This window comes from Arachis hypogaea, chromosome 12 (assembly GCF_003086295.3).
Source record: "Arachis hypogaea cultivar Tifrunner chromosome 12, arahy.Tifrunner.gnm2.J5K5, whole genome shotgun sequence".
Classification (NCBI taxonomy): Eukaryota; Viridiplantae; Streptophyta; class Magnoliopsida; order Fabales; family Fabaceae; genus Arachis; species Arachis hypogaea.
The window spans coordinates 101,314,667-101,334,664 of record NC_092047.1 but is presented as its reverse complement, the minus strand read 5'-3'; the positions used below and the strand labels follow the sequence as shown (position 1 = coordinate 101,334,664).

General features: G+C 29.8%; 1 protein-coding gene across 2 annotated transcripts; it reads left to right on the top strand.

Annotated features, from left to right (window-relative positions):
* The first annotated feature begins 6,896 nt into the window (after positions 1 to 6,896).
* LOC112727917 (disease resistance protein RPP2A) lies at positions 6,897 to 17,228 on the top strand. Of its 2 annotated transcripts, XR_011868794.1 has the most exons (9): positions 6,897 to 7,522; positions 10,072 to 11,137; positions 11,422 to 11,879; positions 12,185 to 13,289; positions 13,534 to 13,812; positions 14,148 to 14,972; positions 15,809 to 16,312; positions 16,467 to 16,586; positions 16,716 to 17,228. XR_011868794.1 is itself a non-coding variant. In XM_072209574.1 (8 exons), exons 1-8 carry the CDS (start codon positions 7,065 to 7,067, stop codon positions 16,524 to 16,526), a joined length of 4,755 nt encoding a protein of 1,584 aa, XP_072065675.1. In that variant the 5' UTR covers positions 6,897 to 7,064; the 3' UTR covers positions 16,527 to 17,228. The 2 variants fall into 2 exon arrangements, 1 of the variants encoding a protein (XP_072065675.1); XM_072209574.1 differs by having other exon boundaries at positions 16,467 to 17,228.
* Positions 17,229 to 19,998: the final 2,770 nt, after the last annotated feature.

Genomic DNA, 19,998 nt, shown 5'->3' with positions numbered 1-19,998 from the left:
AGATGACATTACACTTGTAGTAACCTTACGTAGATCATCCGCTAAAAGTGATGCCCTCGTCTCATCCATGGTCAGAGTGTCACCCACCAGCATCAATGTCTGTACCAGATTTTCATAGGACTTCGGTAATGAGAGTAACAATATGAGTGCCTAGTCTTCATCATCAACCTTCACATCTATATCCTTTAAGTTTGATATGATCCTATCAAACTTATTGATATATTCTCGAATTGAGGTACCTTCCTCCGTCTTGCATGTATACAATTTGGATTTTAAGTAGATCCTATTAGTTAGAGTCTTCATCATGAAGTTACTCTCTAACTTTGTCCAAACGCCTGCTGCAGTTGTTTCTTCGTTCACCAAGAAAGCAACATCCCTCTCAAGGCATAAGATTATTGCAGCCCGTGCCTCAAGATCTAATTCTTCCCAATCTTCATCTTTCATTCCTTCCGGCTTTTTCTCTTTTTCCGCTAGTGCCTTGTGTAATTTTTGTGATATAAGCAGATTTTTCATCTGCATCCTCCAATAGAAAAAATCATTTTTCCCATTGAACTTCTCAATTTCATATTTTTACTACTTTGACATTACTACTAGTAGAAGCCATTATATTCAAAATTGAATTTTACCACTCAAATAATGAATAATATAACGTTGGCTCTTGATATCAATTGTTGAGTCTGCAGCGGAATTTTGACTTCTAATAGATAGAAAGTAATATAAAATTGAACATTACTCACAATAATACACTCGCTATATAATTATTAAAGAGAAAAAAAGAAAGAAAATGAATAATTTTTATGGATGTGAATTTCTTTAATTTTAATTGAATTGAATACATTTTTATTTCACTCATTTATATAGTTTCCTAACTTCTATAAATAACAAGAGAGCATACTATAAAATAGTTTCCTATAAAAGCTCCTTATAAAATAGTTTCCTATAAAAGCTCCTTAACTATCCACCATTTTCTCTCTTCCATCCTTTGTCTGCCTCTCTTTGTTTTCTCTCTGCCTTTCTTTTATTCTCACAGCTTTTATATTTGATATCGATATATAGTGTCTAATCCCAGCCCCATTCATACGCAAATTGTACACAATTTTTTTAATAGAGTAATTTTAATTTTTAATGGAGATATTTGCAACAATTAAGTAAAAATTATGTTATTATCTTTTATTAACCTTTATGATTAATTCAATGGAGATAATTGCTTTGTATGTATGTTATTTATCTACATTAATTTTGTGCCAATATTTAAAAAAAAAAAACTAAAAGAAGAGATATATTAATATATATAATATTATTGCTATATAGAAAGCAGATATAAATTACTATGTTCTTTTTTATTATATTATACAAGTTAAAGTTATAGTATCATATCATTATTAATTATAGATACTTGCTACAATTATATTAAATTTAAGTATAAATCTAAATAAATAAAATAGATAACAATCAATATTATTTTTTTCTTTTTTACATTCAATATTTACTGTAAATATAAAAAGTAAAATAACTAATGAATAAAAATATGAGTAAAAAATAAAACATAATAATTAAAATTCAATTTGTTAACTAATTAATCTTATGTCCATACAATATTATTATTATTATTATTATTATTATCCACTAATTAAAGCAAAAGATAAAGCACCATATAATTAACGAACCATTATTAGGATGGGTGAGAATTATAGCATGAATTATTGTGAATACAACTATCTACTGATAAAATTATGGATAGAATTAATTATTGTAGATACAACTATCTATTAATAAAATTATTGCACATGAATAAGTAGAACTATATCAATTAATATAATTAGAATGAATGAAAATATTAATGATTGATAATTAGTTTAATAATGCATTGAATATTGATTTGATATAATTATAATAAAGATATTTTTTTTAAAATAATATAATTATACATTATTCATGAGCTAATTGTAATATAATTAGAATAAATTCATTTGAAAGAAAAAAAATTATGTGTAATCTTCATAAATTACAGTAGTTTCTTTATTTATGTATACATATATATTAATTTTGTTAAATAATTCTAAATATTTTTTTATTTATACATACATATATATTAATTATACATAAAAATATTTAAATCACATATATTAAATATTTTTTGTTATAATTATTTTCTTATATATATATATTATATCACAATACGTGCAATATGCTTTTATGATTGATATCCATATATAGTCTCCAATCCCAGCCCCATTCATACGCAAACTGTATACAATTTTTCTAATAGAACAATTTTAATTTTTTGTTTTATTTTCTTTCACATACATTTTCTCTTTCCTTTAAATAGTGATACTTTATTTTATTTTATTTTTTTTGTTTTAAGTACACTTTTATTAAGAATTGTATTAATAATCTAAAATACAAAAGAGATAAAAAGATGATACATATATCTAAGAAAAAAAACCTTCAATATTAGAAAAAAATATTATATTAAAACATTTAAAAATAACATATCCAGTAAAAATAGTCGTAATATGTAAATTGAGGTAACAATTTAAATTTAAATTAATGTAAAATGAATTTAATCAAATACCAATATTAGAACTAAATTACTAAAATAATATTTAGTCTATTCTAGTCCTTAGACACGAATAGATTAGGGTTATTCTCGTAACGACAACCAAGTGAAATATCATAAGTTTGGAAATTTAGAATTTGTTCAAATTCAGACAATCCTCTTGTTAAATAAGCTTCATCATCTGCTATCCATGCAATATGACAAGGTATAGAATTGCCACACCGAAAAACTAAACCGACCCTTATTCCCCTCAATGGCATTGCATTGATGCAAAAGAAGGCCGGTAATTTCTGAAAAAAATCACAATATGTTATAAAAATATTTTAATAACGAAAAACTTAAAATAAGAAAATTTAAATATATTACCAATCGTTGAAATTGCATATCCGAGTTTGACACAAATTTAGCAATCTCATTATGTGCTCCACTTCAAAGATCTCCGGGCAGACATAGAAAGCATGGAGGGAATGGAACTTGAACTTGGCCTACAAAGCTCCGTGGAAACAATTCCTCAATAAAAAATTGAACCCTTCCCAAGAAAATTAATTTTACTCACATTCCATTAGGTTGGTCATAATATGTGAGTAGATCCAACCATCCTTCGATAAAATAGAGTTTACTACCTCTTCTTTGGACGTTTACATTCATGTAGTTAGAACCTGAATCAGTGAATACAACTCGATGAGGTATTTCATGGATGTGATGCATTATAAACAATTGTGGCAAAAGACAATCACATTGAAACATTAGACGAAAAGAATAAGTTAGATTAAGAACAATCATTAAATTATCAAAAGAATAATATAATAAAATGAGTATATAAAAAATACTATACAAAATTATAAATTGTACCTTAAAATGATCAATTTCGATAACATTCTATGAGGTAGTAAAAGAAGAATAATAAATAATAAATTTAAAGAAAATGAGTTGACTCTTAGATCTAAGCTCATGTACCACAAAAAAACTCTATATATAGGCTTTATTAAAAACAAACAAATATGTAAATTAGTTATTATTAAGATAATTTTTTATTATTTACGTTAATTATACATCATATATTTGTTTAGTTAAAATTATATGATTTTATCATATTATATCATGACTAGAATAATTATTTTTTATCATGAATAGAATAATCGGGGCCAACTTCATATCATTATCATACCATATTATTATTATTATTATTATTATTATTATTATTATTATTATTATTATTATTAAAATAAATGGATCACCATTAAGATAACAACTTGCCATTAATAAAATCATTGGATAATGAATAAGAATTAGAATTGTATCAATATAATTAAAATCAATATAAAAATAATTAAAAATATTTTTGAGTGATAATTAGTTTAATAATATATTAAATATTAATTTTATATAATTATAATAAAGATATTTTCTTAAATTAGTATAATTATGCATTATTCATTAAATACTAATTGTAATATTATAATATAATTATAATAAAGATATTTTTTAAAATAAATTTATTTAAAAAATATAAATTGGTTATTAATAGCCGGTGCCATTATCATATAATTATCATATCATATTATTATTATTATTATTATTATTATTATTATTATTACTATTATTATTATTATTATTATTATTATTATTATTATTAAAATGATTAAAAATATTTTCGATTGATAATTGATAAGTAATTTAATAATGCATTAAATATTGATTTTATATAACTATAATAAAGATATTTTCCTAAATTAGTATAATTATCATTATTACTTAATGTTTTATTATATTAAGTATATATGAAACTTATAAAATAGCAGTTAGAGTGTGTTTGGTAAACACGTTGAATAGAATAAAAGTGTGTTTAAGTGCTTTGGACGCTGTTCTTTGATGTTTGGCAACTTTTTTTTCTCTAAACATAGACGTGATTTTGCATCTCAAAGTTCGTTCATTAGAAGCAAGAAATTATAGTTTCTGCTTTCACTCAACGTACGTTTAGGTTTGTTGCTAGTCATTCTTGATTTTCTCCATAATTTTTTTTAAATAAAAGAATACTGAGAGTATTAAAATAATTATTTTAATTTTTGTACACCGCTTATTATTCTAATTTTTTATAATATGTATTATTGTTTCTATTAAAAATGATAAATTAAATAAAAAATTAATTATAAATAATAACAAAAATATAACTAATGAAAAGTTAGAACCTAAAATAATAATAAAAATAAGATTATTAAGAGTACTTAAAAAGAGTACTAAAATATGTTATTTTATATATTATTTTTAATTTAATAAATAAATATTAATTTTTATTATAAAAAATAGATAAAAAGTTATTAATTTTTATATGTTTATTTTTAATTTCATAAATAAATATTACTTTTTATTATAATAGTAAAAAAATTATAATATACTAAAATAGAGTACTATTAAAAAAATACTATATAAAAAATACTAAAAGAAGTATAAAAAAGATTAAATATACTTAAAAAATAGTATTATAATTTAATATTATATTTTTTTAATAATTAATTAATTATTTATTTAGAAGTAATTTTAATTAATATTATCCAAACAATATTTATTTTATCAAAATCCATTTTAGTAAAAGTTGCCAAACATAAATCATGTTTGTACAACTCACTTCTACCCAAAATCAATTCTACAAAATCACTTTTATTCAAATTCTAGTTTGACCAATGTCAATCCAAACACACACTTAAATGTGGATAGCAATGATTGCTGTCTCAAGGTACTATATTACACTACAACTTAAATTTATAATTATTAGTTAAAAAGCTTACAATTATGTACTATTTTTAATTATTTTAGTTGAAAATGATATATTTTATGATATTGTTTTTTAGGATTACTCATATCAAATTTTAATAATCTAAAAAAGTTTTAAATGCTTTATGTCTTAATTCTTTTAGCAAAATTTTAACAATTCATAGAAGTTAATACAATAGATGGTTATAAATCAAAGTGATAGACAAGAGTAGAAATTGCGATGATGATACTTGGGATAATTAATTACGATCGGATGAAAAGAATGTAAAAGGAGAAGAAAAAAATGAGAAAGGAGAACAAGGTAATATAATAATGACGATGAGATAATGATAGGTATGTGTATAGAGAATAATATATAATAAAAAAAAGAATAGTGTTTGATATAGTGAGAGGATATAATAAAATTAATAAACTAATTTAAAAAATATTAAATTAAAGATAATTTAAAAAATTAAATATAAAATAAAAAATATTTTATATCAATTGAAATTATACATAAAAATAAAAAGTATTTTAAATATAAATTTTTATCTCTATTTTAAATTAAATACTATTAAAAATAAATAAATAAACTTAACAACATTTTTATATAGTTAATTATAAATAATGTTTCTAAATTTTTATTTTTATTTTATTATACATAATAATATAATAAATATATTTAATATTTTATTTATTTAAATTTATAAATTTTATACTTTTTAAAAATTAAATAATTTATAAAATTTTTATTTTTATTTTTAATGTTTAAATTATTTTATTAAATTTATAATTTTAAAAATAAAATTATAAAAATTAATCGTTTTAAATTAATAGAAAAGCAGCTGAACATTAACATTAATGTGTTATAGAGACAACATTGCATGTCCAAGTCCCAACCGTGTCATAGTGAGGAGTGATGGGAATGGTTTCTTAATTTTTTTTTCTATGATGCACGGATACTGACACGGACACGGGACACGACACGATATGGGACACGCCGACATGTGAATTTTAAAATCTTATATGACACGGGGATACGCATATATATAAAATATAAAGTATTTTTTAGATAAATTGTAATGATATTTTGATATTTTATTGATATTAAAATATAAATTAAAATTTTTATTTATTTTAATTGTCTTATTTTAATTATATCAAGTATTTAAAATATTTTTTATTTTAATAAATAATAATATATACTATATCTAAATTTATTTTAAGAATATATGTTAAAAATAAGACTGGACACGCGGACACGTGATGATATTTAGGTGTGTCCTGTCCGGAGAAGAATTTTTTATTTTTTATTAAGACATGATTGGACACAACAGACACGCGTGTCGGACAAGTGTCGGTGAATGTCGTGTCCAAAATGTGTCCCCGCGTATCCGACACGCGGATACGATAACTCAGCGAAGTGTCCGTGTTCATATATTTTTTTTAACCCCTTGAAAAAATTAAGTGTGATTTTTCACTATTAAATTATTAATTTTATAAATAGAAATAAAAATAAATATAAAAAAAAATAATAAAAAATAAAATTAAACAATGAATACCAACCCACCCCCGAGGAGTGACTACTATCATTGACTTGATTTGCTTCACAAAGAAGGTATCAAGTCCCTGTTGACTTCTTCTCTAACTTCCTACGAACTGACAAAAGATCTTCCAGCCTCCTCCATAAGCCTCCTAAGCCTCAGCTTGTATATGATTTGAGTCAGAGCATCACTTTTAACCAGTCGCTGCTATGTCTTCCCAAAACCAGGAACCCCAATTCATATATGATGCTTACATTAGTTTCGGACTGCAGCTCCTTCATCCTTTTATTTCAGGTCTCTATGATGCACTCAAAAGTGTTGGACTGCATGTTTTAGCAGACCGCACCGAGCCCAAGACTAATATATCTGACGCAATCGAACGATGCAGAGTTTCTATCATAGTTTTCACAATAGCTTATGCTGAATCAACCTTGTACTTGCAAGAACTCGTGAAAATAATGGAGTGTCATCGGAGGAAAGTTCAGAAGGTTGTGCCCGTGTTCTATTGCTTGGATCTCTCCGAAGTATGCAATCTGAGCGGTCATTTTGGGGAGATTTTGTCGCGAACTCTGCAAGGAATCTCAAGGGATGAAAACAGGATGTTGAGTTATGGGACCGCCCTTCGACAAGCTGCTTCCATTTTACCCAGGTTTCTTCCAGATATCTGGTAATTAAAATCTCCCATGTTTTTTAATGCTTTGATCTTTATTCTTGATCAGCCATGACCTTTTGAGTATCTTTGGCTTGTTGGAGACTAGAGTGAACGTGATTTTGTCATTCAATTCTTATCATGTTCCTCTGATAAATGTGCATATTGAACAATGTTTGTGAAGGTACTAGAGAGTGAGAGGGTTTGAAGAGAGTTGGCAGAGAAAACAAAGATAGCGAGAACGAGTAAAACGAGCGACTAACAAAATTTATTATTTTTTTTTGTCAACATTTGGCTAATTCTAAACTAAATTCTAAAATCTAAATTCTAATAGTATAAAAAAATTAAAATTTAGAGAAAATGATAAATCTATTCCTAACTTCTTGCCTTTTTGGTGTGTGGATATTTAAATTCGGGAATTTAAAAATACATTTAATTTCTTGATCTTTTTAAAATCTGTACACATTAATCTCTGGGTTTAATTTGTTCCATTTTAAACTCTCTCTCACGTGTGCATCTCTGTATCAACCAGGTCATACAACGTAAGTCACATTTGATTTTTCCTTTAAGTTTGACAGACCCAAATGAATATGAGGGATCAATATGTCTAAGTTTTGAAAAAGGTCAGAAACTTAAATGTATTTTCAAATCTTCAAGGACTTAAATATCAGTGGATCAAAAAGTCAAAGACTTATTTATTCTTTTCTCCAAAATTTATTATTTTTGACTATCACTTAGTCATAAAATCAATTTCTTTATTCTAGTTTCTTTAATTTAGTAATCCAACAGTATAACTAGAATGAGACCCGCGTGATACGCGGGACGGGACGATAAATTAATGGTAGTATATAATAAATATTAAAAATTGTTATATTTTGTAGAATTAAATTAAATATATGTAAACTAAAGTTAAATTTGAAAGATGTTTTATTTAAAATAATTTGTAGTACAAAAGATTTGGATGGTGGAGTTATACAAAGTGATATTTTTATTTGGTGGTTTAATTTTTGCATTTGTTTTAGTTGATGGATTTAGTCTTCTTATGTGGCACTTGTTCTTTTTTTTTTTATTGGTTGTTGTTAGAGTTGTTGTTTTCTTCTTTCTATCGTAGGTTCTTGGAAAGACATGTTCTTTATGAATTGTTGAGTTGTATGCACTTTCTATTATGTTGTTTGTTTTATCTTTGCATGTATGTTCTCCTTCCGAAGATGTGTTTTGAATTTGTATGATTTTCTTTCTCCTTAATCTCTTGATGAGAATGTGATATTCGTCTGATGAGATTAGTATTGGCGAAGTTGGTTCCTATAATCAATGAATAATATAAATTAAAAATAAAAATGATGTCTTGAATAAGAGATTTTTTTTGAAGTATCACCTGTTTTATTTGTTGTAATAGGTGTTGAGGTTCAGTGTTTTTGGTTGGAACAAATGTCTTGGTAACAATGTATTGTTGACAACCTTTTTTGGAATTAAAATCATTTATTTTGAATTCAAATATAAATGTAAGGTTGCACAAATTTTTCAATTGAGGCGGTGCTTCCATGTCATTACTTTTCTAGAGTGTCATTACTTTTGAAGCAGTTGTGCCTTACAATTTTTTTTTCTTCGCCATCAAATAGTACAAAAATTATTGTAGCACTTTGATGTGAAATAAGTATTGGGTTAGTAACTAATAATTTGATAGATAGGATTATGAAAAGTATATAAAATTACCTTATTGTTGGATATTGTGGAGTTTGATTATATGTGCCACAAATGTAGTTGTCTTCTTTTCATCTAATATAATCATTTCTAAGCAAAGAGGTTACTTTTCATCTGTGGTTGTTAATGTTTTTCATAGACGAACTACGCAAACTTTGATAAACCAATTGTCTGTTTGTTTGGTAATATTGTCCAAAGAATGATGCTCCATTGAGTAAGTTTGAGATGTTGTATAGTTCAGAAATAAATTTCTTGTGCTAAATTTGATGTTATTTGAAGAAATAGTGATAAGAGACTTATATAAGTAGGTCAAATATTATGGAATTTGAATATCTATAACATAAAATTTATTATGATTAATTATATTATTATGACATTTGTAATGTAATATGGATGTTTATTACATTTAATAAGTTATTTATAGAAGCCAATGAGTAATAGCTCAAATGGCATAATCTCCCCATACTTAATTAAGAGGTTGCGGGTTCAAGTCTCTTATCTTTGGTAAAAAAAAAAAGAAGTTATTTATAAAAATTAATTATTGGGGATTATAAATTTATTGTATTGTTTATAATGGTAAAATATAATAAATATAGGAATATTGATTCAATGTGTGGTTACAAATTTGATTTTTTTTTTTGTAACAAATTTGATTAGACATTATTAATTTTTAATTATCGGTGTTTTTTATTTTTTATTTTTGTATTTTTTTTTTTTTGATTTGGAAATAATAGGTGATTTGCATAACTACCTAACAGCATAGTGACAGCTATCAATATTTCTAACAAACTTTCTAACTTAACTAATATCCCCAATCATTTGTATTATTGGTTAATGATTATGTTTTATATTTATATTTTTTTCAGGAATAACAGAGAAGTTATGAGCCATATAGTTGGACATGTTACATCCTTGATAGATTCAACAAAATTATTCATTGCAAAGCATCCGGTGGGAGTTGACTCTCGTGTGCAAGATTTGATTCAACTCTTAAACAATCAGAAAGCAGATGGTGTCCTCATAATAGCAATATGGGGAATGGCGGGAATAGGTAAAACTACAATTGCCAAAGCCCTCTACAACCAAATTAGGCACAATTTCGAGGTGAGGAGATTTGTCCCAGACATCCAGGATGGGAAGGGGGATTATCCAATATGGTTGGCTTCCAAATTTAAAGAAGAGAGGCTTCTTTTGTTTTTGAAAGACCAAGTTAAAACAAAAGCGCAAAACTTCGACTCAACAAGAAATATATGGTGGGAAGGACTTCGTTGCTTAAAGGTACTTCTTATACTTGATAATATGAGAAGTGAAAGAGAGCTGGAGGTTTTGCCAGTAATTCCTGAATGCTTTGGTCCAGGGAGTATAATAATCATCACGACAAGGACTAAACACGATCGACTTCATGAGATTGGAGTTAATCATATATATAGAGTGAAAGAAATGGACTACAACGAATGTGTTGAGCTTTTTAGTTGGAGCGCATTCAACAAAGCCACTCCTGAAAGAAGTTTTTCTGGTCTTATTAATTATGCAATTGAATATTCTGATGGACTGCCACTGGCTCTTGTGTGTGTTGGCTCTGCTGTATCTGAAAAAAGTATACAAGAGTGGGAGAATGTATTGGACAGCTTCAAAAGATTACCCTTTCAAGATGTATGGCAGGTTTTAAAAGAAAACATAGATTCTGTTGGATCTGAAGAAAAGAAAATATTCCTTGAACTAGCTTATTTGAGACATCTCTTTATTGGAATGAATCGAAATGATATAAGTCAGATATTACAAGAAGCTGGACATAATGCTGCACCAAGAGCAATTAAAGGACTTGAAGAGCATAGTCTTGTGTGGTTTGATGAGGACAAGCTTTGCATGAATCGTTTGCTACAAGACATCGGAAGAGAAATGTATATGAAGCAATCATCGATTGAGCCTCAGGTTTGTAGGATGTTATGGTTTATAAGCACATAAATTGATTTATAGTTGCCATTTGTTTTTGAATCTCGTTTTGGAACATAACAAAGAAAGAAAAAAAATTGCAACTCAATAAATTCATTAATAATAAAAATAATTTTTTTAATATAATAAATAGTTAAAAAACTTTTAATTAAGGTGAATGTATCCTACTTTTAATTCAGTTTATAGTGTATGCTGCATAGATTTAATACTTGTCCGAAAGTTAGTTCAGTGTGTTTTATTTTCACATTTAAAAACTTATGCAGCAAAGGCCATATGATGTATTCTTGAGCTTTCGAGGCAAAGAAACTCGCTCAAAGTTCATCTCACATCTTTATGCATCTCTTGAAAATGCCGGTATCTATGTTTTCAAGGATGAAAACGGGCTAGCAAGAGGGGAAAAACTCTCAATCTCGCTTCTGAAAGCAATTGGAGAGTCTAAAACTTCTATCATTATTCTGTCACCAAATTATGCATTTTCAAGATGGTGTTTGCAAGAGTTGGAAGACATCATGATATGTTGTAAAAACAAAACTCAAAAGGTGCTGCCAGTATTCTACCATATAGATCCCTCGGAAGTGCGAAATCAGACTGGTAAGTTTGGACAAGCTTTTGATAATCTTATGAAAAGATGCCCGGATAAAATAAAAGGCAAGGAGCAGAGTTGGAGGAAAGCACTCCGTGAAGTTGGGTGCATTGCAGGGTTTGTCATCCGAAAATCCAAGTAAATTAATTAATATCCTTCATATTTTGCAGGAATCTCTCTATTCTATCTACAGGTGTTTAAATATATAAAGTTTGGACAAATTCTAAATTTAGGAATTGCATACTAAGATTCTTTTTCTTTAAAATTTCTTCCGATATAAAAGCATATGAAATTCTTACTGATATAATTCAACTTAATTTTGTCTAACTTGCGTGTGTTTATTTTCTTTAAGCAACACTATACTTACAATGAAACTAAAACACCTTGAGAAAGTTGTAAATCTTCTCTTACTGTGTGTATAATCTCTAGTGCCTACGGTGCAGGAATGAAAGTGAGGATATTAAGAACATTGTTGAACAAGTTACTCATATGCTGGAAATGAAGGAATTGTTCGTTGCTAATCATCCTGTAGGAGTTGAATCTCGTGTTGAAGAGGTGATTCAACTATTAAAAGACCAGCACCAAGAAAATCCTCTACTACTTGGTATATGGGGCATGGGAGGGTGTGGTAAAACAACCATTGCCAAAGCGGTTTATAATAAAATTTTCCGTGAGTTTGAAGGTCGGTGTTTCCTCCTAAATATAAGAGAAGTTTGGGATCAAGATAATGGAATTCTTCATTTACAACAACAACTTCTTTCTGCTATCTACAAGACAACGAAAATAAAGATTGAAAACACTGAATCTGGAAAATCAATATTAGAGAGAAGACTTGGCCAGAAAAGGATACTTCTTGTACTTGATGATGTGGACAAATTGGAGCAGCTAAATTCTTTAGCTGCAAGTCATAAATGGTTCTGTCCTGGGAGCACAATAATCATCACAACAAGAGATGAACATCTTCTTCGTTGTCTTAGAGTTGATAAGTTATATAGTATGAAAGAGTTAAATGACAAAGAATCCATGGAACTTTTTAGCTGGCATGCATTCAAAGAACCATGTCCAAAAGAAGAGTTTGCTTCACTTGCTAATGAAGTTGTTTCATATTGTGAGAGATTGCCACTGGCTCTTGAGGTAATTGGGTCACATCTGTTTAATAGGAAAGTATGTGAATGGAAGAGTGTTTTGAATAAACTCAAAACTATTCCAAACAACGATGTACAGAAGAAGCTTAAAATAAGTTTTGATGGTCTAAGTGATGATAGGAATAGAGAAATATTTCTTGATGTAGCATTTTTCTTTATTGGAATGGACAAAAATGATGTAACTGATATATTAAATGGCTGCGGGCATTCAGCTGACATTGGAATAAATATTCTTATGGAACGATGCCTTATTACTGTGGACACTAAGGGAAAACTTGGCATGCATGGTTTGCTGCGAGACATGGGAAGAGAAATTATTCGCGAGAGTTTGCCAATGAAACCTGAGGAACGTAGTAGGTTGTGGAATCCAGATGAAGTGCTTAATGTATTATCAAAAGACATGGTAAGAATTTCAAGTATATTTTCAAATTCATATAACAACAATGATATATTGTGAAAACTTTTGTTTCATCATTTTTAATTATATTTTCAAACAAGGGAGTGGAACTTCAATTATATTCTGTTCTCTTGAATTTTTATCATTCCACCTGATTGGAGTTTTAGTTATTTGACTTTTTTTCCAATTTTTTAGTGCTATTTTAGCTACCCTTAATCTAATTTTACTTTTTGGTTCCTATCATTTATAGGGAACAAAAGCTATTGAGGGACTTGCTTTGAACCTGCCAAAGTCATTGAATCCAACTCAGTTAAAGGCAGAAGCATTTAAGGAGATGAAGAGACTGAGATTGCTTCAGTTTACAAATGTGCAACTTGTTGGAGACTTTAAATACCTTTCAACGGATCTTCGATGGTTGTGCTGGCATGAATGTCCTTCAGAATATACAACTGCAAACTTTGATCAAGGAAATTTAGTTGCTATTGACTTCAAATATAGCAAACTCGACCTTGTATGGAAGAAGGGTCAGGTATAAATTCTGACTTTTATTTACTTTTGTGGTTGGACATAGCAAACCTCTAACAAAGAAAACTTCATGAACAAAGCTCATGATCTTTTTAGACATGTTGAAAGATTGGAGAGCTTTGTATTCTTATAGGTGTTTGTTTTGTGTTTTGTTTTTTTATATGAGAACCCTATTCCCCCACCTTTTCTGTATTGCTGTTTTCTCATATTAATGAAATTCTTATATAAAAAAGTATATACCTATTAACAAATTTCTAAAAACAATTCAAGTGAATTTTCATATATTCAAATCTAGTGTTTTTTTTAGTTCATGAATTCATCTCCTTAAAATTCTTGCAGATGATGAAGAATCTAAAAATTCTCAATCTTAGTCATTCTCAACACTTGACACAAACTCCTGACTTTTCAAATATGCCCAATCTTGAAAAGTTAATACTCAAATATTGCCCAAAGTTGACTTTGGTTTCTCATACCATTGAACATCTCAAGCAAGTTCTTCTAATCAATTTGAAAGGGTGTTCGGGGCTTCGTGTACTTCCAAGAAGTATCTACAAGTTGAAATCTCTCAAAACTCTCATTCTTTCAGGATGTTCATTGATTGATAAATTAGAGGAAGACATAGAACAAATGGAATCATTGACAACTTTGATGGCAGATAAAACTGCCATAACACAAGTGCCTCATGCACTTCTAAGATTAAAAAGCATTGTGTATGTTTCTCTGTGTGACTTTAAAGGATTATCGCGCAATGTGTTTCCTTCAATCATTTGGTCATGGACCTCTCCAACAAATAACTTCTCACCCCAAGTGCAAACATTTTTGGACTTGTCAAATCTTGTTTCCTTAATAGTACCAAATAGCAACTCTCAAGGCCTATCATCCATCATCAGAGAGCTTCCACAGGTCCAGAATGTTAGGCTGGAATGTGGCTCACAACTTCAAATTATAGGAGATGTAGTTTCTAATACTTTTGATGTCACAAACTGCAATGAAATGAAAGTAACATCAAGTGCTTCAAATATCTCAAAAGGGAGTAGCTCATCATTAATTGGTTACTGCAGTGAAGATGACATTATTGAATCAGAAAATTCCTTGAATTCAATTTTAATTCAAATGGGAATGAGTTGTTCAGTCACAGAGTTACTTAGGGAAAATATTTTGCAGGTTTGTTTCTATCTTTTTCTACCAATTTACCTTTTGTTCTATCATCAAAATAGTTTAACATCTCTATCTTTTTTAAAATGTTTTAGAAGGTATTTCAAAATATTAGAAAATGCTAATATATGATATGGTCCATCCTAAAACTCAGAATTAAATTATTTTATCTCATTCATTTTTTTTAACAAAATAAAAATGATATCTTGTTGTATCTTTATTTTATCTCATAATAATAGAAAAATCTCTCTTTCGTGTACTGCCAAAATATGTACCCGAAAGATTTTGACCCTGATAAAATGGATTTCTAAAGAATTAAAGTCCCTTGTGGTTCTCCAAAATATTATGGGTGTTTGACAAAATAATCTAAGCAGGTCTAAATTTTTATTGAACAACTTTTGTTCTTTGCAGTCCATTTTGTCATAGTCAAAATATTTAGGGTATTGTCTTTGCATCTTAATCGTTACAAATGTATGTAATTCACCTAATTCTTTTTTTTTTTTTTTACCAAAGATATGAGACTTGAACCCGCAACCTCTTATTTGAGTATGGGGAGACTATGCCATTTGAGCTATTACTCATTGGCAAAAAATTTGGAAAGATAGGAGACTCAAACCCGCAACCTCTTAATTGAGTATGGGGAGTATATGCCATTTGAGCTATTACTCATTAGCAAAATTTGGAAAGATAGGAGACTCAAACCCGCAACCTCTTAATTGAGTATGGGGAGTCTATGCCGTTTGAGCTATTACTCATTGGCACCTAATTCAAACTAAGTCATGAAATTAACTATTTATACCTAATACTTAAAATTCCAATACTGAAGTATGTTTTTCATTATACAGAAGTTTAATGCAAGAGTACCTGGAGATTGCTTGCTTCCTGGCAACAAGAATCCTGATTGGTTAACATTCAGTTGTGAAGGTTCTTTTGTAATTTTTGACATCCCTCAGGTGAATGGGCATAAGTTAAAGTCAGTGATGTTGTGTATCATCTATTCTTCTTCCTCAAACATTGTACCTTTAGAAGGCCCTATCATTAAAAATTTGTGTATCATAAATCATACAAAGACCACCCCTTTTCTCTACGATGGAGATACACTGGCTTCACTTAGAGATGATGAATGGCAGAAAGTAATAGCGAACCTTGAAGCTGGTGACAAAGTGCAGATTGTTGTTTCTTCCGGATTAGGATTCACTGTGAAGAAGACAGCAGTTTATCTCATATATGCAGAGCAACAAGCTGAAGGTATTGTTTGTGGTGATGATATGGTAGCAGATGGAAATATCATTGTTCATGATGGAGAAGAAAATGATTTACTTCAAGGAGTAAACAAGAATTTCTCAAAAGTAAGTGCTCATTGTCTAAATATCTACAAATGTTATTTTAAAAACACAATTTAGTTCTGTCCATATTTTTTAAAAACAAAATTTCTCAAAGGTATTTTTTGTGCTTATTTTTTGCTCATTTGCTAATTGTCTAATGTTCATATCTTATTTTCAGAAAAATTTGAAGTCACATACAAAACGAAAATTCAAAGAGTATGATGATACCAATCATTAATAGGGTGAAGATGTTTTTAGATGATCAAGGACTATTGGCACTTACGAGTTGAAGATGCACGTAAGAATAAGCTAAAGAAAGATAAAATTTACCAGTAGTTTTAGTATAATTTTATATTTATTAATTTCTATTAAATATATATCATTAAATGGTTTTAAACTTTTAATGTATGATGCACTAAATTCTAAGGGAGATTGAATCTCGGGCTGCTCTGGAAGCATTCCCCCTTGGTCTATAATCAGATGTGAATTATTTGCTGCTTGGAGGGGGCTGGTTTTAGCTTGGGATTGCGGTTTGAGGGATATTATATGTGAGACAGATTGCCTTGACATTCTGCCCATCATGCATGAGCTTACAAGTAGGTATCCATCTGAAGTAACAGATTTAGTTCACAAGATTCAGGAACTTTTATCTCGTCCTTGGCTTGTTCACGTTGAATGGGTGTCCCGAGAAGCAAATAGAGCTGCGGATTGGATGGCTAAATATGGTGCCAAGAGTAACTCTAATCATGTTATTTGGTCTGAGCTTAGTGTTGATCTCCAACGAATCATCCGCTCGGATTTAGAATAGTTTTTGCTTTGTTTCTTTCCTTGTTTAGTCACCAAAAAATGTATGATGCACTAAGTTATGTTTACACACTTTGTATATCATGTAAAATTGATGGCAGGGGTAATACAAGTATTGGCTCCATAGATGATGCAACATGAGATGCACTTAACTTTTAGACCGCTACTAACTAGTACATTTTAATGAGAGAATCAGAAAATCTTGCTCAAGCCATTAGCGAACCTAATCAATAGTCTTAACTTTTACATACTAAGATAAAAGAGATTGTGCAGATATATGCATAGCATTTTATTTTTCTATATATAATGTATATAGTTCAAAACCGTCGCCTTGCAAATTTGTATTTGTTTCCTCGGTTTAAATAAAGCTCTATCTAGACCCTGTAAATCTAATTATATGGATGAGTCATTTTAGTTGACAAAATTGTCAACCATGAACCAAGTTAGTTTAACCGAGTTAGCCCCAATCCAACTTTTCCCTAGACCCCCTGCATAAAACTGCAACAAAATTTTGAAAATGTACTTTACAAGAGTCAAATATGTTATTGCATTCTAGTATGACTGTATGAGGAGATAAAAGATCTTCCACAGCCAAGTTAAAACCATGCTATGGCAGGTTAAGAATCACTAGATGTGTTAGACAAAGTATTAAAAGGAGACTTCTGATTCTACCAAGAAAATTATGAAAGCTGACCTCAAACTTGCTTCAACACCCAAATACAACGCATTTGAAGAGACTGCAAATACAACACAATCTCTTTCAGAGGATAAAAACTCATCTGCGTTTATCTGTGGGGACAAGGACAAAAGAATTAAGGATCACCTGTTAACTACCTCTTTCAAATCTAGATTGAATACAAATCAAAATGCTGTTTCCATTTTGACATATGTTTCTTCAGTAGATTATATGCCTTTAAACCTTGAGGTTCAGAGATTTCCAATGGAGTATTAAGACTCAACTCAACAGGGCAATGATCATCAAATACCTCTTGTCCGAGACTTGGACATGGAATATAAATGTATCATAAATTTCATCACTATAAACAGAGTCCCCTGTAACAAAATCTTTGGCAGAGCAATTGAATGCCATTGGCGGATATATTTAGAATTTAGAATTTAGAATTTAAAATTTATAATTAGAGTATTTCGACTAAAAAATTCTATTTAATATCTATTTATGATCTATTTGTCATAAAATATAACTTTACATCAGTTTTTGTATTATAAATATTAAATAGAGAATTAACCTGAATTGGTTGATTATTCAGCTCACTTGTCTTCTTAAAAAAAGTGTCAGAAGTTTAAATTCCATCTTATATATGCAATAACTCATTATTTTGTGCTAAATCTTTAAATAGAGCTTAGATACGTAATAAATTAGTCTTCATCCTACAAAATAAAAAATATCGTAGACGACAAAAAAAATATTAAATAACGACAAAAGTATTCGCGAGTTACTGGCAAAACCTCCCGTTAGCATCAGAATTCGTATTATTGGTTAACTGATGACAAAAAATAATAAATTCTGATGATCCTCTAATATTCATCGGATAAAATATGTTGTTAAATTACTAGACTAAAGAAATTGAATTAATAGCTAAGTAATGACTAAAAACAATGAATTCTAATAATAATAATAATAATAATAATAATAATAATAACAACAACCATGGTTCTGAAAACCGGACCGGACCGGCCGGTTCAACCGGAAAAACCGGGAATCAGTCACCTAACCGGTCCGGGTAACGCTAATAACTGCCTGGCAAAAAACCGGCCAAAAAACCGGTCAAACCGGCAGTTAACTGGCGAACCGGAAGAACCGTCCGGTTTTTTAGCGGTTCAATGGTTTGCAAATTCATATGCCAAACGACGTCGTTTTGGCATTTTTTTTAAAAAAAAAAAAAGAAAAGAAAAAAGAATAACGTTCGCGAAATGTATCCTTATTCCCTAACCCTAATCTGATACTCCCCCCCTTTCTTCCCCTTTCTTCCCCAGTTCCCTTTCTTCCCCAGATTCGGCGCCAGCGTCCATAGCCACCGGCCACCCACAGCGCGCCAGCGTCCATAGCCACCCACAGCCTCCATAGCCACCAAGGCCACCATAGCCGAGCCCGCGACCACCACTGGCCGAGCCCGCCTCCTCGTCGCCACCCACAACCATCGAGAGCAACAGCTACCACCACCGGCCGAGCCCGCCTCCTCGTCGCCACCCACAACCATCGAGAGCAACAGCGACCACCACCAGCCGAGCCCGTCTCCTCGTCGCCACCCACAACCATCGACAGCAGCCGACGACCACCGGCCGAGCTCGCCTCCTTCCGAATTAGGTAAGACTCTGTTCTTTCACCTATGCTTCTTGAGTTTGATTTTCTGAGGTTCTGATCTTGTTCTGTGCTCGCCTGTTCTATGCTTGATTTTGGATTTTGATTTTCTGAGCCCCCCTTGATTTTCAGGATTGATGTTTTTTATTTTGAATATGTTTTGCATTGCTGCTTCTGTTAGCTTGCTGCTTCATGAATCATGATGAATATTTTTTGCTGCTTCTGGTAGCTGCTTCTGTTTTGCATTGCTGCTTCTGTTACCTGCTTCTGTTTTGCATTGCTGCTTGTGTTACCTGCTTCTGTTTGCTGCTTCATTATTTTCATCATTGCTGTTATTGACTTTGAATATGTTTTGCTGCTTCTGTTTGTTGCTTCATGATGAATATTTTGATTATTTTCATGGTTGTCTGAAGTTTTCTGGTCTTTGGTTTTCTGATTGTTATAGATGGAACAATCACAAAGTAACCCACAGCCACAAGATTCTCAAACTGGTTCATCCAGAGGTAAATCCGATCCAGCTTGGCAGTATTTTACAGTGAAGTATGACAAAAATAACAAGGAACTTGATGTGGAACTTGATGTGGAT

Bases quoted from the DNA above. Each gene is read 5' to 3' on its own strand.
- LOC112727917 (XM_072209574.1), top strand. From the start codon at position 7,065: ATGTCTTCCCAAAACCAGGAACCCCAATTCATATATGATGCTTACATT. The intron at 11,138-11,421 runs GTTTGTAGGATG...AAACTTATGCAG, and splicing joins AATCATCGATTGAGCCTCAG to CAAAGGCCATATGATGTATT. The intron at 13,813-14,147 runs GTATAAATTCTG...AAATTCTTGCAG, and splicing joins TTGTATGGAAGAAGGGTCAG to ATGATGAAGAATCTAAAAAT.